General features: G+C 44.2%; 1 protein-coding gene and 1 long non-coding RNA gene across 4 annotated transcripts in view; one reads left to right on the plus strand and one right to left on the minus strand.

The window, feature by feature from the left end:
• Window positions 1-26,550, plus strand: part of FILIP1 (filamin A interacting protein 1) — a 122,812-nt gene that overhangs the window by 54,372 nt on the left and 41,890 nt on the right. For all 3 annotated transcript variants that reach the window (XM_075268346.1, XM_075268345.1, XM_075268347.1), the window contains exon 2: window positions 5,234-5,512. In XM_075268346.1, coding sequence (XP_075124447.1) covers window positions 5,240-5,512 — 273 coding nt within the window. In that variant the 5' untranslated portion in view covers window positions 5,234-5,239. The remainder of the gene's footprint in view (window positions 1-5,233; window positions 5,513-26,550) is intronic.
• Window positions 20,855-21,193, minus strand: LOC142197784 (uncharacterized). Its single transcript, XR_012715332.1, has 3 exons — window positions 21,132-21,193; window positions 20,979-21,059; window positions 20,855-20,900 (listed from the first exon to the last, which is right to left on the minus strand). It is a non-coding gene; the product is annotated as an uncharacterized LOC142197784 (long non-coding RNA).

Genomic DNA, 26,550 nt, shown 5'->3' on the forward strand with positions numbered 1-26,550 from the left:
TATTTCTACTACATTATTGTATACTTACACAGTACATGTAGCCTAAGCCTCGATGGCTTCGAGGTGACTTCAGGTTTAATGTCCCTTATAGCTATTTAGCTTCATTGTTTCCTATGCAATAGCTTCCAATTAAAACAGATAATTTAGGTGTGACTTTGGGTAATCTGAATATCAAACAATTTTTGTTTAAGGCCTGCTTCACATCTGCTCTCGGTATTCCGTTCAGGGAGTCCACTTGGGGATCCCCCCAAATGGAATACCGAACACATTAAAAAGCAGTGAGCTAAGAAACCACATGGACCCCATAGACTATAATGGGGTCTGTGTGTTTTCCACATGGTGTCCACATGAATCATGTGGAGAGAAAAGTACTTCAATCAGCACTTTTCGGAGATTTTTGGTCAGGATTTTGAGGCCGTATCCGCTTCAAAATCCTGACCAAAAAGACGGCTCCAATTGAAATCAATGGGAGCCGCTCAGGTCTTTTTTCCGAGATGTTCATTCTTCAGGCCGTTTTGCCTCGTGATTCGGTCTGAAGACACACCCTCCTCCGGAGTAGGCCCATTAATTGGACCTACTCCGGAGCGGAGTGCGTGGCTGGATGCTGGTGCAGTACACCGGGTTTCAGTCGCGGCTCCCTGGCTTTTGGTCCAGAACCTGAGGCGGCCTCCAAAATACTCTGTCTGAAATTACCCTTTAGTGTTGCAGACCATTTCACTTTACAGTAACAGGCTATATATGTCCTATAACCAGAATACCCCTTTAAGTTTAAAGTGCTGCAGTCTGATAGACATTTCCTAAGTGTTGTCATTTGCACCTGCTGTTTGCAGTTTCCAATGAAGTGCATGGAGCAGTGTTACAAAAACAAGGATATTGTGTCGGGGTGTGACTATGACTCTTGTCTATTTTAAAGCACAGACATCATAGGATAATATTGGTGGATAGTCTAAGACTAAGAACAGAGAAACATATCACATTGCCTCCCATCAAATATATTTGACCTCTGTGTTATTGAAATCACTTCTTATATCTGTTATAGTGCTGGTTAGTGACAAAGTGAACATTTTTGTGTCATAGTGCAGTCTTGTCTCTGAGAAATTCAACCTTTATTCCATATGTAAATTTGCCACAATACACAGCATGCCAGAGCAACCTGTTATATCTGTGGTCACTTCCCTTAAAGACTGATGGGTCCTGATGTACAGTGACAACAGGTGAAAATGGCTGCCCTGGCAGAACCAGCAACTCCGCTCATTCTCACATGGATTAAGGCTGGGGCCCCACATCGCAAAAACGCAGAATATCCCATCCACACTTTTGCAGTTTTGGAAATCACAACATGTCAATTATACCTACGGAAATGCTGGTGGTTTCCCTTTAGGTATAATGGAAGCAGAAAGTTGCCTTGGTTTTTCCAGCAGAGTTTTTTTTTTTTGCTGAGGCTTGATATGAAGTACATATAAGGTAAGTTCACTATGTTAGTAAGGGTCCCTACAACAGCATATACAAGAAGTGATTTTGGTAGTGGTCTAGATTAGCAAGTGATGAAGTGAGGTCCTTTATACACCCATACATACGTGTAATATTTCTTCTCAATACATCACACTTGTATCTCAAAGTTGTTCAGTATCTCAAAGTGGTTTTCCAAGATTTAGATATTATCTGTATTTCTATTTTGTCTTTATGGTTTCTATCTGTCTGTCTCATATCAGTCTGTTATTGATCTTCTATCTAACCATCTTTTCATTGATCTATCTATAAACTGTCACTGTTACCGCATACAATACATTTGCAAGAATTTGCAAACTATACTATAGATTTTTTTCATACAAAGTGATTTGGTCGATGTTTTTTCTGCAACCAGAGGTCAATGTGAACTCTGCAACATTTTATTTTGGATACTAATGTGGCTTAATACTATGACATGTTTAGGCTAAGGTCCCATGTTACAGAAACACAGCTTTTTTTGTTGCAGAATTTGCTGTGTTTTTTGAGCCAAAGTTAGTAGTGTATTTAACATAAGGGAAACATCAAGAGATTCCTTTATATTTTCCATTCCTTTTCAAGCCGTTCCTGACTTTGGCTTCAAAAAATCGCAGCAAAATCTGCAACAAAAAACGCTTTGTTTCCACAAAGTGGGGCTGACATTTAGGGTAAGGTCCCATGGGGCATCCCGCAGCAAAAAAGCCGGATGCCCCATGCTTTTCAGCGCTTTCTGCTTCCATTGTAACCATACAGCAGAGGTAGGGAACATACGGCTCTTCAGCTGTTATAAAACTACAACTCCCAGCATGCATACTTGCTCTGCTGTTCTTGGAACTCCAGAGGAAGTGAATGAAGCATGATGAAAGTTGTAGTTTCACAGCAGCTGGAGAGCCAAGGTTCCCTACCCCTGCTATACAGAAACCACCAGCATTTCCATAGATATAATTGACATCCTGCGATTTGCAAAAACGCAACATTTCCGTTGTAGGTATTTTTTTTCAATGGGTGGGTGGGGACTGTAAAATGCTGCGGCTATGACTTAAAAATTTTAGCCCAAAAGATGTGGCATGTTTCATCCTGCTCCAGACATTTTTATACATAAAAAACCTCTGAACATCTGAGTCACATAGTTCAGAAACCAATATTCACCTTTTAAGCGTCTGAAATTCAGCGCGGTCATAATGGTGATACTAGGACAGTTAGTGTATGTTTTACACAGCAGTTTTGCCCAGTGTATTTTGGAGCACAAAATGCTCATTCCATTGGCATGATGCCAAAATACATTTAAAATGCTTACAAGCAGCATCCCATTAATTTCAATGGGAAATGCACACAGTAGTACATAAGGCACATATTTTTCATAGCTGAAAGACCAGATTTGGCATGTTGCTTCTTCACACATTTTAAAGGAGTCTGTCACAAGAAACCAGCATGTCAACACAGTTTTGCAGATGGGTTAGAGTCAGTGTTTTCCCTTTGTAAATCGGTTCCTCCATTGCCAAGATATTGCTGTTTTTGTCAATGTGCAATGAGCTCTTTAGACCAATGTGGCCATTGTCATTGCTCCAAAATGGAAAAATATAGTTTAATTCAGATGACCTTGCCCTATCTGTGGGGCCGGGATGATATACTGGGTTCAGGTGACAGCCTCCCTCTAAGTAGCTGATTTTTAGAAGGTGGAAAATACACTCCACATAACATTTCACATCATTTCATAGTCTGAATGCATGAGTAATAATACAAATACGGTAATCCCCAAATAAGATAATGATAATAAATATGCAGAGCAAATAAATATACCAGGGATCAGCAACCTTTGGCACTCCAGCTATTGTAAAACTACAACTCCCAGCATGCATACTTGCTCTGCTGTTCTTGAAGGTCCCATGGAAGTGAATGAAGCATGCTGGGAGTTTTAGTGTCACATCATCTGGAGTCCCGAAAGTTGCTGACCCCTAAAATATACATATATATATAGAGAGAGGATATATAAAATACACACCAAAGCATGTGGAACCAAACCCCAAAACATGTTCCACCTACACAGCTTCTTCAGAGAGCAGTAGCCTGATATATAAGGAGGGTCCTGTTTAAATCACACACTGTCAATTGGATACTACCTACCGACCATACACAAATGCATCTATTTCTATTAAGCTATCTAGTTAGAGATAGCTGATACACAAATACTCATTTTTCCCCTCAATGCAGAACCATAGACAGTCCCCAGAAATTACTTCATAAGACTACGCAGATGCACACACCATCCCATCTGATATTGTGCAATCTCGCAAGACACCACTTTAGATGGGATGTTGGTTAGATGAGATGAGCAGCTTACGCCGCTGTATTTTATATATCCTCTATATTTATATATGTATATTTATTTGCTCAATGCTGTTAGTTTTGGTGCCTGATATGCTATTTAATATTTGTAATGTCAGGTGGGTGGTGTCAGGCAGGAGCAGACAAGGGGTGTGATTCTGAGCTCTGACATTGGCTGCCTCTGATTGGAGCTCTGAATCACAACCCCTGCCTGACACTGCCTTTCTGACAATGCAGAGTGTAAATAGCACATCAGGCATCAAATCCAACTGCGTTTGTTACTTGGGGATAGTAGGGGCTGGAGAGAAAATTCCAACTGTGAATCAGTGGAGCTGTGACTATTAATAGATGATAAGAACTAGAATTGGTGGAGGTGGTGGAAAGTCATCTCTAAGTCTCCTATGGGTGATATGGATTTATATTACAAAATGTATTTTTCTATATTGTTTTTTAGTATTTTTGGATTTAATAAAGATGATTATTGGATTTTTATATTTTTTCTCCTGTGTATTGTTTGTTGCAGTGGATGGTTTTATAGGAATAAATCAGCGTGTCTCTGATAAAATGCTGAGCTGTGTTATTTGATGTTTTTGCTATGACAACATAAGGATATGAGCGCATGGTTAAACAAAGACAAATCTCCGGTTCCTAAAATGGAAATACTATGCCCTTTTCTAATTACCATATTTACATATAGGCCATGTAGCCATGTAAGCACGCTGAAACAACAACTTGGTTGTCAGCCAATTTATTCTGTGCTGATGATGCAGCTAAACTAAGCAAATGACTTCCCAGTCAGGAAACATAGGGGAATGTGTTTTTCCATAGCACAGCTGGTGAAGGACATAGCTTTAGATGTTTTTTTATCTACATGTATATTAAAGTGATAGATAGCACCTAACTTGGAATTCTGTAGTTCTTAAAGGGATATTCCCATCTCATGGAATACACCCTAACAAATGTCTGCTAGATGCAGATCCATTTCTGGGACAATATCCTATTTCTAGAACAGGGACCCGTGATCGTTTATTAGACAACTAGCTGGTGCCTAAAGACTAGTGCCTAGAGAGTTGGTTGGGATTAAACAGTCCATAGAATTCCAAAACACAAAGGTCTATGCAAAAATATACACACTATATACACCGTTCACAGAAAGATGGATATATGCACCACATTTCACAATAATGTATATTCAATGTCCATACACGTGCATCTGCAGAGATGTTGCCCACAGAGCACAGACAGATGCACAGACATACCTGCTATGTTTTGGTGACTGGTGACGCCAGAGTAAAAAAAAAAAAGTTTGAGAAGTCCTGCTTTACATGACTAGTTTCAATAATTTTGGGAAGGCTAATGTTGTAATAAAACATTAAAATCTTCACTTACAAATTGATTTATTCTTCTTCATCTTGGGTTTTAGGTAGGAATGAGATCTCGAAACCAAGGGGGAGAAAGCTCAACAGCTGGGCAGCTTTGTAGCTACAACAATGGGAATGCAGTAGAAAATGAGAACCTCAACATTGATGGCAAAAATAAGAATAAGATCCACAGAAATAAAGAAGGAGATGTACAAGTTTCTGCAACTGTCAAGAGACATGCTAAATCTTCTGGACAATGTGACAGGAAAAACAGGAAAATTCAAGACCCATCCAAGGAGGATCTTGTAAAACTGCTAAGTGTTATGGAAGGAGAACTGCAGGTATGGAGACGTAATTAATATTTCTTTCAGTAGATCATGCCATCATATACCTTCTGCACCACCACCAATTGCATTTGGCGTGTCCTGGGGTACATTTTGCTATTTTAAGATTTTTTAAGAAGCCAGACACATTTCTGACAAAGATGTCCGCTGCATTCCATGTTCTAGGATTCTGTGATTTACAAGCTTACATGATGCTAGAACTTACAGTGTTTTTGAGCCTTTGCTATTTTCTGACTAGTTTTTATTTTTTTCACTTTTCTCATCAGAAAATGTCTGTATTTTACTAGAAACTTGGATGAGGGCTTGTGCTGAAGGGGACATATGAATATATAAATGATTGGTATTTATTAGAGATGAGCGAACACTAAAATGTTCGAGGTTCGAAATTCGATTCGAACAGCCGCTCAATGTTCGTGTGTTCGAACGGGTTTCGAACCCCATTATAGTCTATGGGGAACAGATACTCGTTAAGGGGGAAACCCAAATCCGTGTCTGGAGGGTCACCAAGTCCACTATGACACCCCAGGAAATGATGCCAACACCTCTGGAATGACACTGGGACAGCAGGGGAAGCATGTCTGGGGGCATCTAACACACCAAAGACCCTCTATTACCCCAACATCACTGCCTAACAACTACACACTTTCCACATTCAAAAAAACCTCTATCAAAGTGGGAAAATACCTGGAAACCTTCTTTACTCCCCAAATGGATGGACACAAACCCCAATTTAAGCTCAACAAACAGTAACAACCACCCCTTTAAATCACGTTCCCCATGACAACCACAAATGGAATAGGCAATGGGAATTCCAAAAGCCCTCACCCTTAACTGTCATTTTGAGTGTGTGTGTGTGTGTGTGTGTGTGTGTGTGTGATGTGGTAAGACCTTCCAAAATTCACTTTTCTAGCCCTTAACATGAGCCCTTCCAAACAAAGTTACATGACCTTAAGCTGAGCTACCAGCAGAGATTGAGGCCTTTGGCATGAGTAGAGCCTTGCACCAGCAGTGTTTTTGGCACTTAGGGTGAGTTGAGCCTTGTACCAGCGTGTGTCCCTTAACATCAGGCGGGCCCTAAGTTCTGCGCTTTGCACAAAAGTTCCACATTAACTAGGCTGAATGGTACAAAGATTAGTAGGCCCGAGAACCAGGAACAGGTCTTGCAATGGCTGTCGGATAACGCTTAAAGCACATTGTCCACCAGCCAGTCAGCCTCTACCTCCTCTTACCCAACAGTCTTGTCCTCCTTCCACCCAAAATTCCCAATCTTCCCAGAACAATAACCCCAACTGTCCCTGCTCCCCAGAGCTGTTCTCCCTTCCTTTGACTGTACCGCAACCTGCCCCTCCATTTCGCGATTCCACGGACCTAACAGACGAGTATCTGTGTCCAGATGCTCAAACACTAGAGTCTCCTCCATTCCATCTCCGGTCGATTTGGTGGCGGATGACCAGCAACCCACCCTCATCGACGACGATGAGACGCAGTTGCTGTCAGGGCAGCCAGTTGACATGCGCATTGTGCAGGAGGAGGAGGCGAGACAGGAGTTGGAAGAGGAGGTGGTGGACGACGAGGACACCGACCCCACCTGGACAAGGCAGATGTCAAGCTGGGAAAGTAGTGTGGATGTTGAGGCAGGTGCAGCACCAAAAAGGGTAGCTAGAGGCAGAGACATGTCCAGAGGCAGAGGTCAGCTGCTTTGCCGAAGCCAGGCCAGACCCGGAATGTCCGAAGATGTTCCCTTTTGTACCCAGCCCAGAAAAACTCCCCCATCGAGGGCACGTTTCTTGAAGGTGTAGAGTTTTTTCAAGGAATGCGCCGAGGACAGATATAGTGTCGTCTACACAATTTGCCTCTCGAAATCGAGTAGGGGCCCTGAGAAGAGCAACCTGTCCACCACTTCAATGCACCGTCATTTGGAATCCAAGCAATGGAATCAGTGGCAGGCAGCAACGGCAGGACAAACGTCGCCCGCCGTTCATGCCACTGCCTCTGCTCACAGTGCTGGCGATGCACTCCAGAGGACGAGCCAGGACATCACTTCATCTGCCTCCGCCACTTTGTTGACTTCTCCCTCATCCTCCCCTGTTTCTGTCTTATCTCCTTCTCCTGCACCATCAAAGGCACCATCAGGCGCTTCTTTACAACAACCCACCATCTCTCAGACATTGGAGCGCCGGCAGAAATACACCGCTAACCACCCACCCACGCAAGCCTAGAACGCCAACATCGCTAAACTGCTGGCCCAGGAGAGGTTGGCGTTCCGGCTTGTTGAAACTCCCGCCTTCCCGGACCTGATGGCAACTGTGGCACCTCACTATGCCGTCCCTAGCCGTCTCAACTTCTCTCGGTGTGGCGTCCCCGCCTTGCACCAGCACGTGTCACTCAACATCAGGTGGGCCCTTAGTTCCGCGCTTTGCTGCAAGGTCCACTTGACCACCGACACTTGGACAAGCGCCTGTGGTCAGGGATGCTGCAGTGCTTATCTTTAATGACAGGCAGGGTGAATGTGGTGGAGTCTGTTCCCCGGGTGCAAACTGGGGTGGCCTATCTCCTCTCCCAGGCCAAAATTCATGGCAGGAGTAGACTGAAACCCTACGACGCTGCAACCTCCACCACAGCTACTAGCGGCAAACGCTAAAACACTGGTGTGGGGAGATGTCAGCAGGCGGTGCTGAAGCTCATCAGCTTGGGGGACAGACAGCACAGTGCCTCCGAGGTCAGGGATGCCATCCTGGCTGAGATGGCATTTTTTTTTCCCTGCTACACCTGGGGCCTGGCATTTTTACGCCTGTGATAATGGCTGGAACCTGGTAGTGGCTCTGGAGCTTGCCAGCCTCCAACACGTTCCATGTTTGGCCCACGTCTAACCTAGTGGTGCAAAGTTTTTTAAAAACATACCCAAATGTACCGAAGCTACTGTTGAAAATGCGGCGCTTGTGCGCCCACTTTTGCAAGTGCACAGGAGTCGCTGCTAGCCTAAAAACACTCTAGCAAGGCCTACATCTGTCCAAACACAGGCTGTTGTCCGTCATTCACACACGCTGAAACCCTACAATACCATATCTTGAGCAGGGTGTGTGAGCTGCACAGACCTTTGATGGAGTTCCATCTACAAAACCCAAGGGTTCCTCAAAGTCAGCAACCAAAGTTTCTGCACCATGAGTTTCCAGGGGTGGCAGAGTTATGGCTAGGGGAAGAGGCATGGATAGGGATGATGTCTAGGGGCAAAAGCAGTGTGGATGTGGAGGCAAGCTAAGCAGGAAAAACTGGGGGTACAAGCTAAGGCATGGACTGGGGTGATGTCTAGGGGCAAAAGCAGTGTGGATGTGGAGGCAAGCTAAGCAGGAAAAACTGGGGGTACAAGCTAAGGCATGGACTGGGGTGATGTCTAGGGGCAAAAGCAGTGTGGATGTGGAGGCAAGCTAAGCAGGAAAAACTGGGGGTACAAGCTAAGGCATGGACTGGGGTGATGTCTAGGGGCAAAAGCAGTGTGGATGTGGAGGCAAGCTAAGCAGGAAAAACTGGGGGTACAAGCTAAGGCATGGACTGGGGTGATGTCTAGGGACAAAAGCAGTGTGGATGTGGAGGCAAGCTAAGCAGGAAAAACTGGGGGTACAAGCTAAGGCATGGACTGGGGTGATGTCTAGGGGCAAAAGCAGTGTGGATGTGGAGGCAAGCAAAGCAGGGAAAATGGTGGCTAGAGGCAAAGGGATGTCCATAGGCAGCAAGGGCAAAGATGCAAAACTCTCCCGTTTCAAGAATTTTCCTGACTTGTTTCCCCACAAAACATTCCTGGGAGGAGGGCTGAAACACCACCCTCCTCCTCCTCCGCTGTTAGATTGACCCCAGCTACGAGCTGAAAACGCTGCAACACTGGTGTGGGGAGACGTCAGCAGGCTGGGCTGAAGCTCATCAGCTTGGGAGACGGACAGCACATTGCCTCTGAGGTCAGGGATGCCATCCTGGATGAGATGGCAATTTGTTTATCCCCGCTGCCCCTGGGGCCAGGTTTTTTAGCTTGTTGGAGGGCTCTGGAGCTTGCCAGCCTCCAACACGTTCCATGCCTGGCCCACATGTTCAATGTAGTGGTGCAATGATTTTTAAAAACATACCCCAAATTAGCTGAGCTAAGGGTGAAAGTGCGGCACTTGGACACCCACTTTCCCAAGTCTACAGTACCTGGAGCTAGCCGCAATACACTCCAGCAAGGCCTACATCTGCCTGAAGCACCTACTGTTGTGCGAGGTCACCACACGCTCTAACCCTAGATACCGTATGTTCAGCAGGGTGTGTGAGCAGCAGAGACCTTTGATGGAGTACCAGCTACAAAACCCAAGGGTTCCTCAGAGTCAGCTCCCTCACTTTCTGCACCATGAGTTTCCATGGGTGGCAGACTTATGGCTAGAGGCACAGGCATGGATAGGGGTGATGTGTAGGGGCAAAAGCAGTGTGGATGTGGAGGCAAGCTAAGCAGCAAAAACTGGGGGTACAAGCAGCCGGTGACATCATCACTGACAAGCACAGCTGTCTGTCAGCTGACAGGCTGACTTTCACCAAAATGAACAGACAATGGATAGACTCATCATATACATGTCAGTTACATGACAAATTTAGTGCAATTTGCAAGTCCAAGATGGTTTGGAGATCTGCGGAGAGGAATCTCACCACCTCTTGCGGGTGCCATCATTTGGAAGGCAAGCCCTGGGCTCAGTGGGTGAGAGCAAGCGCAGGATAATCGTCGTTTGGCCTGGCGGCCACTGCCTCTTCCACTGTTGACAGGGCTGGCGCTGCAGTCCAGACCGGGAGCCAGGACACCTCCACATCTGCCTCTGACACTTTGGGGAGTTCACCCTCATCCTCACCTTTTCCTGCCATTTCTCCTTTTGCCCGCGCCATCATGCGCCTCTTCCCAGCAACTCCCCATCTCCCAAGCCTTTCATTTCATGCTAAAGTACAGCGCAACCCACCCACATGCCCAAGGCTTCAACGGCCTCATCTCAAGAAATCTGGCCCAGGAGATGTTGGAATCCCGGCTGGGGGACACTCTGCCCTTTTTGGGCAGAGTGTCTACTACGCCACCGCACTGTGCCGTCCACACCAGCACTTTCCCCCAAACATGAGGCGGTCCCTAAATTCAGCGCTTAGCCCTAAAGTTCCATGTGACCAGTTACGAATGGACAAGTGCATGCGGACAGGGACGCTAACTTTCAATTTGGGCACAGTGGTTGAATGTAGTTGAGGCGTGGACCGGGTCGCAAAATGTGGTGGCCTGACTTGTCTCCCCACACAACATTCCTGGGAGGAGGGCTGAAACACCACCCTCCTCTGCTGTTAAATTGACCCCAGCTACGAGCTGGAAACGCTGCAACACTGGTGTGGGGAGACGTCAGCGGGCCGTGCTGAAGCTCATCAGCTTGGGGGCCAGACAGCACACTGCCTACAAAGTGAGTCATGCCATCCTCGATGAGACGGCAATGTGGTTTTTGCCACTGCACCTGGGCCCAGGCATGTTGTCATGTGTGATAATGGCCGTAACCTGGGATTGGCTCTGTAGCTTGGCAGCCTGCAACATATTCCATGCCTGGGCCACGTTTTTAACTCATTGCTGCTAATCTTTTGAAAAAGGTACCCCAATGTTCCTGAGCTACTGGTGAAAGTGTGGTGCTTGTGCGGATAGTTTTTAAAGTGTATAGTTGCCGCTGCTAGCCTCTATGCACTCCTACAACGCCTGTACCTGCTGGAACAACGGCTGTTGTGCGACGTCTCCACACTGCTGGCACTAAACATATCATGTGTTGAGCAGAGTGTGTGAGCAGCACAGACCTTTGATGTAGTTCCAACTCCAAAACCCTCGGGTTCGTCAAAGTCAACTCCCTCAGTTGCTCAACCATGAGTGGCCATGGGTGGCAGACTTATGTGAAATCCCATCCCATCCATTGCACTGGACACGAAACATTAGCATGCGCTCAGCACAACTTCGGATATGGCAGATGCGTTAAGCAGGGTGCAGGATACAACACAGACCAGGCCCGAGCACCAGGAACAGGTGTTAGAAATACTGCAGCATCTGCCATTTCCTTCCAATTTTGGGGTTTTGGACCCGCCACCGACTTGTCTGGACCTAAGTGGGGATCATGAGACACAGTTGCCATCAAGGCAAGCTGTGGTCATGTGCGGTTTGCAGTAAGGGGGCAGTGCGCAATTGGAAGAGGAGTTGGTGGATGACGAGGCCACCGACCCCACATGGACAGGGGTGATGTCTAGGGGCTAAAGCAGTGTAGATGTAGAGGGAAGCTAAATCAACAAAAAACCTGGGTAGAAGCAAAGGCATAAACTGGGGTGATGTTTAGGGGTGAAAGCAGAGTAGATGTGGAGGGAAGCTAAGCAGCAAAAACAGTGGGTAGAAGCAAAGGCATGCAAAACTCTACCCTGTTGGAAGACTTATTCCTAGGTCTGGAACACGTTAATGGCCCCCCTGGACAAATTACTGCCACTCAGGGGCCTAGTGTCACCAGGAGGGACAAGTATAGGCGCATGTTGTGGGAATACCTGGCCGACACCAGCTCTGTCCTCTCCGATCCCTCTGTGCTCTACAGCCTAAACTTATTTTCTCATCTTTTTTTCTGAACTGCACATCTCTTGCCTGCTTCCTTTGGGATCTTAGAAATGGTGGTCCACTTCCACAGATGGTAACTTCAATAGACAGTGTAACGGGAGTAGCTGAGGGATCGCTGTCTTAACCACTTTTTGGCACAAAATTAACTTCCAAAGCCAAATATGGTGCAAGTATATGATGCAAGGACACCTACACACCTATCTCTGACACATTGGGGAGTTCACCCTCATGCGCCCTTTTGGCCTGCACCATCATGCGCCTCTTCCCAGCCACTCCACATTTCCCAAGCTTTTCATTGCAGGCAGAAGTACAATACAACCCACCCCCATGCCCAAGCCTGTAACAGCCTCATCGATAAACTGCTGGCCCTGGAGATGTTGGTGTTTGTTTATGCTTCTGGAGACCCAGGCCTTCCGTCAGCAGATGGCAGCTGGGGCACCTCCCTATGCTGGGCCTAGCCGTTACTACTTCTCTTGGTGTGCTGTCTCTGCCTTGCGCCTGCATGTGTCCCATAACATCAGTCGGGCCCAGAGCTCTGCGCTTTGCTGCAAGGTCCACTTGACCACCGACACATGGACAAGCGCCTGTGGTCAGGGATGCTGCAGTGCTTATCTTTAATGACAGGCAGGGTGAATGTGGTGGAGTCTGTTCCCCGGGTGCAAACTGGGGTGGCCTATCTCCTCTCCCAGGCCAAAATTCATGGCAGGAGTAGACTGAAACCCTACGAAGCTGCAACCTCCACCCCAGCTACTAGCGGAAAACACTGTAACACTGGCATGGGGAGATGTCAGCAGGCCGTGCTGAAACTGATCAGCTTGGGGGACAGACAGCACAGTGCCTCCGAGGTCAGGGATGCCATCCTGGCTGAGATGGCATTTTTTTTTCCCTGCTACACCTGGGGCCTGGCATTTTTGCGCCTGTGATAATGGCTGGAACCTGGTAGCAGATCTGGAGCTTGCCAGACTCAAACACGGTCCACGCATGGCCCACGTTTTCCAACTTGTTGGTGCCATGTTTCTTTGAAACCTACACCATTGTGCCTGATATACAGGTCAAAGTGGGGCCATTTTCGTAAGTGAGAACTAGCCTCTGCTAGGCAGAAAACATTCAGAGCACACTCCTCTCATCTTCGCACCGTTGGCTGGCGGAAGAAGACGAGGGGGTTGGAGTGGCATCTGATGTCCCTATCCCACACGAGGCTAGAGGGTGCACTTCAGTGCATCCCATTGCTTCACCACAAATGGTGTGAAGGGGAGTGGAAAATGGAGGAAATGGAGAGTGACCCTTACAGTTGGGGCCAGCAAAGGCATGCCAAGTAACACACTGGCACACATGGCTGACTTCATCTTGGGTTGCTTTTCAACACATATTTCACATCATGAAGAACAAATAATACTGGATTTTTTCAAGCCTCGAACCCCGGTCTAGGTCTAATGTCTGTTCCTTTCTTATATTAGGGGAGAGGGAAAAAAAATTACTTCAGTGATACGTTTAGCGTACATAGACTGACTATTAATGTGTATCCCACTTAGTGTTGTTAGGGTTACACACCGTCACAACCTGGCTAAAGCTTCTATAGCTGTTAATAAAGTCAACATAACTTTACGGTATCCAAAAAGACAGCTGGTACCGACAGAGAGCAAGACAAATGTCACCCAAAGCTGTGAGCTCTGAACACCCACAGTGACTTTGGCGTCATCATCATTATAAGGGAGCGGGTGGTAATAAATAACTTGGCAGTGCCTAAAACCCAAAAAGCTTATACAACTATATTTACATTAAGATACACAAATGAAACTTTTCAGTAGCATGTCATGAGACAAGCTGATAAGCTCTTCCTTTGTGCAGTGCTATTTGAAAGTTAAACGCTGCCTTTATTTTAATTCTGGAGAAGGTGCAGACATTAGATTTAGAACATGTTGTCTTCATTGTCCAAATCCTCTATATAGGTAACGTGTTTTTCGGGCCGAGCTGTCTGGGAACGAGCTGGTGCAGCACTGACAACCTGCGTGAATATGGCAAGAGCCTGAGATGTAGGGTGAATGAATCCCCAAATTATTTGTGGAATTCCCAGTGAGACAATGGCACTGTATACCAGTAGCAAAAATTGTGGGTGCACGTAACCCCCATATATTCTTTGAATTCCCAGTCAGACAATGGCACTGTATACCAGTAGTAAAAATTGTGGGTGCACATAACCCCAATATATTCTTTGAATTCCCAGTCAGACAATGGCACTGTATACCAGTATTAAAAATTGTGGGTGCACATAACCCCCATATATTCTTTGAATTCCCAGTGAGACAATGGAACTGTATAGCAGTAGCAAAAATTGTGGGTGCACGTAACCCCCATATATTCTTTGAATTCCCAGTCAGACAATGGCACTGTATACCAGTAGTAAAAATTGTGGGTGCACATAACCCCCATATATTCTTTGAATTCCCAGTCAGACAATGGCACTGTATACCAGTATTAAAAATTGTGGGTGCACATAACCCCCATATATTCTTTGAATTCCCAGTCAGACAATGGCACTGTATACCAGTATTAAAAATTGTGGGTGCACATAACCCCCATATATTCTTTGAATTCCCAGTCAGACAATGGCACTATATACCAGTAGTAAAAATTGTGGGTGCACATAACCCCCATATATTCTTTGAATTCCCAGTCAGACAATGGCACTGTATACCAGTATTAAAAATTGTGGGTGCACATAACCCCCATATATTCTTTGAATTCCCAGTCAGACAATGGCACTGTATACCAGTATTAAAAATTGTGGGTGCACGTAACCCCCATATATTCTTTGAATTCCCAGTCAGACAATGGCACTGTATACCAGTAGTAAAAATTGTGGGTGCACATAACCCCAATATATTCTTTGAATTCCCAGTCAGACAATGGCACTGTATACCAGTATTAAAAATTGTGGGTGCACATAACCCCAATATATTCTTTGAATTCCCAGTCAGACAATGGCACTGTATACCAGTATTAAAAATTGTGGGTGCACATAACCCCCATATATTCTTTGAATTCCCAGTCAGACAATGGCACTGTATACCAGTATTAAAAATTGTGGGTGCACATAACCCCCATATATTCTTTGAATTCCCAGTGAGACAATGGAACTGTATAGCAGTAGCAAAAATTGTGGGTGCACGTAACCCCCATATATTCTTTGAATTCCCAGTCAGACAATGGCACTATATACCAGTAGCAAAAATTGTGGGTGTATATAGCCCCAATTCTATTGCTAGGGGACTTGCAGGGTATTTCTGAGGTGAAGGTGGGGGGGCACACCGTTGGAACGGGGATTTGGGGTGTATATATGGGGTATACGGGAATACACTGTCAGTGTGTTCCATTCAGGATCCTGGGAAAGCTGGGTTGCGGCGATTGAGCCCGTCAGTGCCACGTTACACTGACAAGCTTCTCCCTGGAATTGAAGTTATATGTAAGCCCAATATATTCTTTGAATTCCCAGTGAGACAATGGCACTATATGGCAGTAGCAAAAATAGTGGGTGTATATAGCCCCAATCCTATTGCTAGGGGACTTGCAGGGTATTTCTGGGGTGAAGGTGGGGGGGCACACCGTTGGAACGGGTATCGGGGGTATATATCGGGTATACGGGAATACACTGACAGTGTATTCCATTCAGGATCCTGGGAAAGCTGGGTTGCGGCGATTGAGCCCGTCAGTGCCACGTTACACTGACAAGCTTCTCCCTGGAATTTAGCTCTTATAAGAGCTGTTGGTTGTCTTCTCCTTCCTATCTAGCCTGTCCCTGCCTACCCAGAATCTAACCCCTAGCTAACTGGACGGAAACCTCCGTCCCCGGTGAATTGCAAGCTCAGAATGACGCGAAGCTGGGCGGCGCTGTTCTTTTAAATTAGAGGTCACATGTTTTCGGCAGCCAATGGGTTTTTCCTACTTTTTTCAACGTCACCGGTGTCGTAGTTCCTGTCCCACCTACCCTGCGCTGTTATTGGAGCAAAAAAGGCGCCAGGGAAGGTGGGAGGGGAATCGAGTAATGGCGCACTTTACCACGCGGTGTTCGATTCGATTCGAACATGCCGAACAGCCTAATATCCGATCGAACATGAGTTCGATAGAACACTGTTCGCTCATCTCTAGTATTTATGTGTTTAAAGGGGTTGTTGTGCGTTGATATACATCATTTAGAAAAGGTTAATACTGTAAAAAGAAATTAAAAGGATTTGCCAACAATAGCAACGTATTCTCTATCTTCAAAATAGGGGATAGATTGCAGATTGGATGGGGTCTAATCACTAGGCTCAATTTATTTCTATAGGATTGCTGAAGATAATGAGCCATACTTCTCACTATCTCCGTCAGTTCAATAGAAATGAATGGAACAGCAGAGCCCCTAGTGAACTCTGCTCCCTTCTGACTGGGGTGCAAATCCTATGGATACGGGATAAGTTGATCTCATTTGCAAACATATATTTAATAAAATCATGCCCACTTGAGCGCTCTTTCTCTTTCCTCTTGAAATGCAGGAAATGCCACATAGCCAGTCTGAAATAGGTCACTACTGTGATTGGCTGAGTAGCCATTTGCTTCCTGTTTTGAAAGACACCAATGTTTTAATCACATAAGTGTGATCCCCATTACCACTACATACTGTAGACATACTTGATCTGCACCTGCTCTGCAGTGGCATCACACATTAATCTGTCCCCTCAGTAGCCCCTCCTATATTAACCTGTAAAATCCCAATAGCCCCTCATACGTTATATTACATTGTAATCCCCCCTTCCAGTTGCTTTCACAGTATAAAGTTCTTCTGATGTGCCTATAGTATAATGTATAATTGTATAACGTTATGTCCCCATCCTGGTTGCCCCCACAGTTTTATGGCCCAATCTAGGTTACCCCTACAATGTTATGGCTCCTTCAGTTTGCCCCCACAGTTTTGTGTTCCCCTCTAGGTTTTCCCACACAGTATGTCCACACAATATGCTCACAGTTGCCCCACGCAGTATAATATGCTCCACAGTAGCCCCACACAGTATAAAGTGCTTCCAAGAGCTCAGACCCCAGCGTATAATAAGTAGAGGCCCATCTTCTTTGGTCCTCTTCTGCCTACGGCTGGGAGCACGCACCCCAGACGTCACTGCTGGGCCTGTGTTTGGGCCTCAACATTCATGTGGGGCAATATTTTTGTTCACAAGACAATCTATGTGCACAGGGTCCTGTGGTTTAAAACCAGTACTGCCAATTTATTCATCACTAAGGTTGTAGTATAGCCACAGTATTCCCATGGACTTTGTAAGCCATACGGATCTATGACATGATAAACTAAAAGTAATTCATGCTTTACAGGAGAGTAATGTGAAATATCTAATACAATCTTTCATTTACTGACATGCTGTGTTATCATAGCAGAAAGCATTCTGTGATTTTATTGTTGTTGAACTTTATTTCTGAAGAATATTACTCACTAGATCACATCAGTAGTTAATAACAGATTCTGCCACTCTGGGTATAAATAGCAAAGACTGGGCCCCATAGCAAACTTTTGACTTGACCTGCCCACCTTCACATGCCATAGCACCCTTTTTGTTGGCCCCTCACAGTATAATACTCCATTTACACAGGCTGTAATGTCCCAAAGAAGCCTTCAGACAGTATAATAACCCATAGCAACCCCTCCACACAGCATAATGTCTCATAGTGGCTCCTCCACACAGTATGTTGCATAATGGCCCCTCCACACAGTATAATGTTCCATAGAAGCCCCTTCACACAGTATGATGTCACATAGAGGCCCCTCCAGATAATATAATGTCCCATAGTGGCCTATAGACACAGTATAATGTCACATAGCGGCCCCTGCACACAGTATAATGTCATATAGTGGCCTATAGACACAGTATAATGTCACATAGCGGCCCCTGCACACAGTATAATGTCATATAGTGGCCCCTATGCACAGTATAATGTCATATAGTGGCCCCTATACACAGTGTAATGTCACATAGTGGCTCCTCCAAACAGTATAATGTCCCATAATGGCCTTTGCACACAGTAAACTGTCCCATAGAGGCCACTCTACACAGTATAATGTCCTATAGCAGACCCTCCATACAGTATAATGTCACATAGTGACCTCTGCACAAAGTGTAATGTCACATAGTGGCCCCTCCAAACAGTATAATGTCCCATAATGACCCCTCTACACAGTATAATGTTCCATACAGGCCCCTTCACACATTGTGATATCCCATAGTGGCCCATTCACACAATATAATGTTCCATAGAAGCTCCTTCACACAGTATGATGTCACATAGCGGCCCCTCCAGAAGGTATAATGTCCCATAGCGGCCCCTCCACACAGTATAATGTCCCATAGTGGCCCCTCTACACAGTATAATGTCCTATAGCAGCCCCTCTACACAGTATAATGCCACAACGGGTTTACACCTTTACTTTTGAGTTCAAAAAGAGTAGTATAGCCCCGCAATAAAAGATTTTTTTTGTGTGTGTTAAAATAAAAAATAACTTACCTCAACAATCCATCAAAGATGCAATTCTACAACACTGCAATCGCATCCACTTTGTAGGGACTGTAAAACACTACAATTTCTTCCGCAGCATTTACCGCAGAAATCCTTACTGGATGAAGAACTTAAAGATCAGCTATGGATCAAAGCTATATAACACCTAGAAACAGAATAGTATTTTTATTAGTGGTTACATATACAGTATGTAAGTATTGATATATCTGTAAAAAAAAATAAAATAATAATAATAATAATTTGTTCTATGTATCAGTCTTTGGAATTATCAGCACAAGGTTGAGGAAAGTTTTTTAGTGGTCACATTCAATTATTTGGAGATCTGGCCATGATATCAATTCATTGAGAACAGTCGCAGTATTCAGTAAACATTACAGATTCCTAGAAATATGAACTGAATGGATTGTTTCTGTCTCCCTGTATAAATAAGCTGGTGCTGTAATGTCTTTGTACTGGATTATGATCTGAATTATTTAGACATTTGTTATTTTCTTTCATGTTATCCCTGACATATTTTGATGTTTTTTTCTCATGTGCAACATTTGGATTGGATTGTGTGTGATGTATGGAAAACATTATAAGTCAGTCTGACGTGCTGTCCACATTTTATTACATTTGCTTCTCACAGATCATGCTTTCTATATATGGGTTTTATTCAGGTCAGTCTAATGAAGCAGCACATCACAAATTGTGCTCTTTAGTATTATGGCTGCTTGGAATACTGTTTGGATGTTTAGCGCCATCTAGTGGTACATGGGGTTTCATATGTAGCAAATTCGTTCAAAGTGATACACATTATTGATCTATGTATAAGTATAGAGGTTGCAGATTTCTAAGTTAGTCAGCAAGGATATAACTAAACTAGCTGAAAATAATACCAAATATTTGACCAAAAACGATAGATCGATCTGTCAGCACCGCCTGTATCATTATATGTTGATATATCATCAAGTTCAGTGTCATTTTATATCATCTTTTACTGTATGTTCATACACATAGATTTCTGTGCGTATTCCATACCATAGTTCACATGAAATATGCTTGAATTACAGCTACCATTGTTTTCGGTTGCATCATTGGCTGCATTGCAGAAAAAGAAGTTGAATATCAGTTCTTGGAGCAGGTTCCTTCTCATGCAAACTGTAAAACTGAGCCCGATGGATCACCCTCTGATTTCTGAGGTGGATTCCATTGTAAATACATGTGAATATGTACTAAGGATGCAATTTTTTGCCATGCCTAGTCCATAAGGTTCTTCTTCACACTAACATTAAAAATGGCCTTTGGGAAACCACCCACTCCTCCATCATTCTCAGGTCTGTTAGCTGGTTGTGTACTATCTATTGCAACTCCATATACCGCATTTGTATGTGTAATGTAGAGACGGTGGTTTCTGACATCATCCAGTTTATTTCCTGTTTCTTATTTGTTGCTATATGTTTTAATTTGTCTTTGCGAATGCTTGTATATTCACTGCATAAGCCTTTTTATGCATTGACCTTAAATTTTCAATAAAAAGATAAATAATTAAAAAAAAAAATGGCCATCACACACCAATTTTGCAAACAAAGAGAGTCTATGGGGCTGTTCACATGTCTTATTTTTGTCCATTTTTATGGATCCCTGAAGACACTCAAGTCTATGAGGGAGCTATGAAAATGGTTGTTCCACAGATACAAAGTGGCCACGAAAAACTAACAGTTTCTTCTGCTTTTCATGGTCAGCTTATGTGATGGTTTTCTTTGGAGAGTGTAAACTAGAACTGTACCCCCAAACCAGTGGCGTAACTAGGAATGGCGGTGCCCCGTGGCGAACTTTTGACATGGCCCCCCCCCCTTTCCTGACCAACACCGAAGACCTTGACCGACCAACCCCCCCCATGCCGCATTCCTGCGCGCTCTATTATGACCCTCAGTGGCCCCTGCACACAGTATTACACCCCATTGTGGCCCCTGCACACGGGATTATGCCCCATAATGAACACCCATGAACAATTATTATACTCTGGGGTATTTTCAGACCCCAGAGTATAATAATCGGAGACCGAGGGGAGATACAGATATAAAAAAAAAAGTTAATTACCTGTCTCACACTGTCCCCTCCTCCTAATACACAGATATCAGGACACTGACCACCCCCTCCTCCTAATACACAGATATCAGGACACTGTCCTCTCCCCTCCTCCTAATACACAGATACCAGGACACTGACCTCCCCCTCCTCCTAATACACAGATACCAGGACATTGACCTCCCCCTCCTCCTAATGCACAGATATCAGGACACTGACCTCCCCCTCCTCCTAATACACAGATATCAGGACATTGTCCTCTCCCCTCCTCCTAATACACAGATATCAGGACACTGTCCCCTCCTCCTAATACACAGATATCAAGACACTGACCACCCCCTCCTCCTAATACACAGATATCAGGACACTGACCTCCCCCTCCTCCTAATACACAGATATCAGGACACTGTCCTCTCCCCTCCTCCTAATACACAGATATCAGGACACTGTCCCCTCCTCCTAATACACAGATATCAGGACACTGACCTCCCCCTCCTCCTAATAAACAGATATCAGGGCTCTGACCTCCCCCTCCTCCTAATACACAGATATTAGGACACTGTCCTCTCCCCTCTTCCTAATACACAGATATCAGGACACTGACCTCCCCCTCCTCCTAATACACAGATATCAGGACACTGTCCTCTCCCCTCCTCCTCATACACAGATATCAGGACACTGTCCTCTCCCCTCCTCCTCATACACAGATATCAGGACACTGACCTCCCCCTCCTCTTAATACACAGATATCAGGACACTGTCCTCTCCCTCCTCCTAATACACAGATATCAGGACACTGACCTCCCCCTCCTCCTAATACACAGATATCAGGACACTGTCCTCTCCCCTCCTCCAGACCACACATACATACACACTCACACACAGACACACACACACTCTCCATTCTGCATCTCAGAACCCCCTCCCCTTCAGTACCTAGCACCACATCTCTCCTTCTCTTCATCTCTTGCAGGACTGCACGGGCTATAAAAACATGCCCACCTAGTCATGTGATGGCTGATGTCACAAAGGGTCCTTCATCTACAGGTCCTACAAGCTTTATCCCGATCTTATCGCAGTTACAACAGTTTGTCTGTGATAAGAGCGGGGGTAGCAGGGGTAGCTGTCACCGGGCCCCTAATGTCCCAGGCCCTGTGGCAGCTGCCTCTGCTGCTATGGTGGTAGTTACGCCACTGCCCCAAACAAATGTCTCCCAGCTGTTCTGCCATTTTCTAAGATATTTGGACTAGATACTTTTTGTGCCTCATGCTTTTCTTTTTTATTTATGGCAATATCTTAGTTTCTGCTCAGTGGTTGAGCAGAGAGCGAGTTCTGTAACTGTGTAGTATACTGTATGTCTACTTTATACCACAGCATCATTTTAAGACCCTACATTTTCTGATGATTATTTTCTTTATAGTGACCTGAGCTCTGTTTTTCAGGTACAGAGCTCCATGGAGACTATAACAGCCACAACAAGCTGGCCACACTAGATAGCTGTAGATTTATTTAATTTATATGCAAAATATAACACTTATATAGCACATATAACTATACATAATATAATAAAACTAGGAAATATTGATAAGGTAATGGACATGTATATATTTCTAGCCTATTTCCTTGCATAAAATGTTCTGTTTTTATTGGTTCCAATATTATTTTTGGTTTGAGACTCACAACACTAAAGGGAAATCATTAGTGAAGCATAATGGCTGTACACCAATGAGACACAGATGTATCCGCTATCCCCTGTTACTTATCTTATGCAATAAATAATTGCTGCATTATTAATATTCCCGATGCAAATATATAATTATCTGTAGATGATGTGAAGATTGTAAAACAGAGCTTGCTCATAAGAATCTCAAGTTATATAGCACATCTGTGCTGTCACTGCAGAGTTTCTATCTGTATGCTACTAAATTATAGATCTCTAGCAGTGTTCTTGTAGTTGTATTTGAAAGCAATTCCTGAATAGAAGGATGCAAATTTTATTAGTGTGAAAACAAGTGGTTTCTGTAGGTAAGCAACATATTCATGGCCAATAATACATGAGCAAGCGTACAGAGAAGTGTATTGAAAACATAATTTACGGGGGCCACGTGGTGGCTCAGTGGTTAGCACTGCAGCCTTGCAGCGTTTGAGTCCTCGGTTCGAATCCTGCCAAGGGCAAAAAACTATCTGCAAGGAGTTTGTATATTCTCCCCATGTGTGCATGGATTTCCATCCCATACTCCAAAAAGACATACTGATAGGGAAAAAAAAAAGTACATTGTGAGCTCTATATGGGGCTCACAACCTACATTGGTGGTAGTTACGCCACTGCCAAGAGTATAATAATAGCAGTATTTCTTAGGGTTCGCTCAACAAATACTCTTGGTACAGGCCCGCATCTTACTTACCAATCACCTCTCCTGCTCAAAGCTACCTCCGCTTCCCCTTCCTCCCACATGATATGAGCTGTATGGGGAACCAAGGAAGGCAGAAGGGGAATTGAAGGTGGTTGTGAGAAGTAATGGGAAGCAATAAGTAAATAGGGCCCATTACTTGCTAGAGTTACTCCAGTAGGTAATGACCTATTTAAGGGAAAAAAAGGAGCAGAGCCCGCAAGGCCCCCTAAGGTCACGGGCCCTGTGGCAGCAGCTGCTACAACTGCTACGGCAGTACTTACACCACTGAAAGTAAGAATTCAAAAATAGAAGTGTTAATAGTTTATATTCAACAAGTAACAACATGAAAAGTGAATGAACAAAAGAGAAATCTAAATCAAATCAATATTTGGTGTGACCATCCTTTGCCTTCAAAACAAGACCATTTATTCTAACCACAGATCTTCTGGGAATGCAGGCTTTCTCAAAACCTTTTATTTCTTCATGTAATCCCAGACAGACTAGATGATGATGGATCTGTGGGGACATCCTTCTGCAAAGGGTGGTCACACAAATATTGATTTCATTTAGGTTTCTCTTTAATTCATTCAATGGATTTTGTTAATTGAACAAAAAAAGATATTAACACTTCTGTTTTTGAAAGCATTCTTACTGTATTTTCTCCAGGCCTGCCTAAAACTTTTGTGACGTACTATATATGATTGCTTGACTTCTTATATTTCCACTATCAACATACCATTGATTAGAAATGTTTTAAATGAATGTAAAGATGAATAAGTTAAATATAGTGTAAGCTGATGGCTGGTCAGGTAATGGAGGGGGTGTACATCTCACCCAGACTACTCAAGTGGGTGAGATGAGAAAACTCCATGAATGTTTGTTCTCAGCAGACAACTTTCGTCTGCTGAGCATTTTGGTAAATGCTCAGTACTGGGTTGGATTTTTAGGAATGGCAGGTAGGATTGGTAGTGGGAACTGTCATTCCACCCCCCCTCCAGTCCACACTTTGGTGATGTTTCAGCAGCGACTCAGCTGCAGAGAGTCTCCTCATCAAGGAGGCTTAAGAAGCCAGATCCAGCAGCAGACTTTGGCATAGCTTGGCTGGAGAGTGAAAGAGAGAGGTCATATTTTTGGAGCTGTGTCCTGCATGACTCAATTGGCTTTTGGATTTCTGTTACTCTAGGTGAGGTAACCTATTCTATGTTTAGTTAGACCCTAGCTGGGCAGGTATTTATTTTTGTATTGTTTCCTTTTGTCGCTGCACTACCTTTTTGAGTGAAAATAAACTCTCCCTCTTTTTGGACTAAAAGAAACTGGACTTGTGTGTCTATGCCACCCCACCTAGCAACCCCAGACCCTGATAATAGGTACATTAATCAGCTGGATTGGGCTGATCACTTGGATACGCTGTACAGAAAGGGTCACAGCAGGTTCTACCTGCTGAGGAGGCTGAGGGCCTTTGGAGTCCAGGAGGCACTTCTTAGGTCCTTTTTTTTTAACTCTGTGGTAGCATCAGCCATCTTCTTCAGAGTGGCCTGCTGGGGGAGTAGCATATTAACCAGGGATAGGAATAGGCTTGACAAACTGAATAGAAGGGCCAGCTCTGTCCTGGGAAGCCCCCTGAACCCAGTACAGGTGGTGGGTGACAGAAGGATACTGTCCGTGGGGAGCTCCATACTGGAGAATAACTCCCATCCCATGTATGAGATCGTAATAGCACTGGGCAGTACTGTCACTGATGGACTGCTTCACTCCAAGTGTGAGAAGGAGCTGTATCGGAAGTCCTTCCTCCTAACTGTGGTTAGACTGTATAATCAACATCACGCTAAGCGGAGATCACTCTGTACAGAGAACTAAATGATCCTGAGTCTTTCTTTTTTTCTTCTTAGTTGCTATGACTCCTAGTATCTTTTTTTATCTGCTATTCTGAGCTTGTATGAGTTCTATCTTGTAATATATTACTGTATTATCCATGCTGCTGTAACACACTGAATTTTCCCATGGTGGGACTATTAAAGGATTATTTTATCTTAAATAAATGTTGGTTAAATATGAAGTCTAGTGATAGCATGGCTTGCCAATGGTGTTATTTTATCCGAGGCCACCTACCCCCTCCTTACAACGAATTCTTGATAATAACGATTATGGGTGCTGCAGTGGTATCTTAGATACTTGAAAGGGATACAACTATAATACCTACAACTGCAGTTATTAAGAATACGGCGTGTGGGCAGTCTAAGAGATCTATGAGCTTAGTGGGTGTCCAACACCCGGAGCCCCTGCTGATCAACTGTTTAAAGATAATGTGGTGTTTTGTGTGCATCGTTACTTCTTTACTATTTACATTGCACAGTTTCTGTTTTATACGATGTTATTACAGTCTTTAATAATAGTGCACTGTGTTATAAAACAGATGGTATGTGATGTAAAAAGTGTCTAGTGGGTTCCACGCAGCATAATATGCTCCACCGTGGCCCTACACAGTATAATATGGTCCACAGTGGCCTCCACACAGTATAACATACTTTATGATGACTCCCACAAAGTATAATGTTCTCCACAGTGACCCCCACACAGTATAATGGGATAGTATATATGGGATTCGATATTCGATCGAGTAGTTGAATATTGAGGACTACTTGAACTGAATATTCGAATCTCGGGTATTTAACTACTCGCTCATCTCTAATTGTGTCACTAAACCATTCAGACTACTATATATAAAAGACAAAAATAATGAGAGACTAAATAACTAGACACTAGATACTTGGATTTCAGAGGCATGAAATTAAAGCATACATGCCAACATTTCAGGGTGAACATGACCATTTGACACATCACATGCCCTCTTTTTAAGCATGGGCATGTTCATTTGCTGACCATGCCTCTTTTTCATGACATAACCAGCTAGTATGACTTAGAGGCATTTGGAGGTACAGTAACACTGCATACAATTCTATGGCCTCTATAATACAGCTTCATACAAATCTAATACATAATACTCTAGGTGTTTACCTGTAGCATATTATTAATTGTTTTTCCCCGTATGGGTTTTCATCATTTTAATTCGTATCGCTTTTTTTTAAATAACACTTGTTCTTGGCTCATAATGGTGCTTAAAAATATGTCCTTAATTCACACTTACGTTATAGTGTTTTATTCTTCTTTTTGTCACAAACTACACAGGAATAGTTATTAGTCTATGCATAAAGGAAAACAGTGCTAGAAGAATAGTATGAGCAATGTCTTCCCCAAGCTTGGGTTCAGCCAGGGCGTAACTACCGTGGTAGTAGTGGTAGCAGCTGCCACAGGGCCCAGGACATTAGGGGCCCGGCGACAGCCGCTACCCCTGCAAGTTTTTTTTTTCCTTAATAGGCTCCTTAATATCCCCACACCCT

This window comes from Leptodactylus fuscus, chromosome 3, assembly GCF_031893055.1.
Source record: "Leptodactylus fuscus isolate aLepFus1 chromosome 3, aLepFus1.hap2, whole genome shotgun sequence".
Lineage (NCBI taxonomy): Eukaryota > Metazoa > Chordata > Amphibia > Anura > Leptodactylidae > Leptodactylus > Leptodactylus fuscus.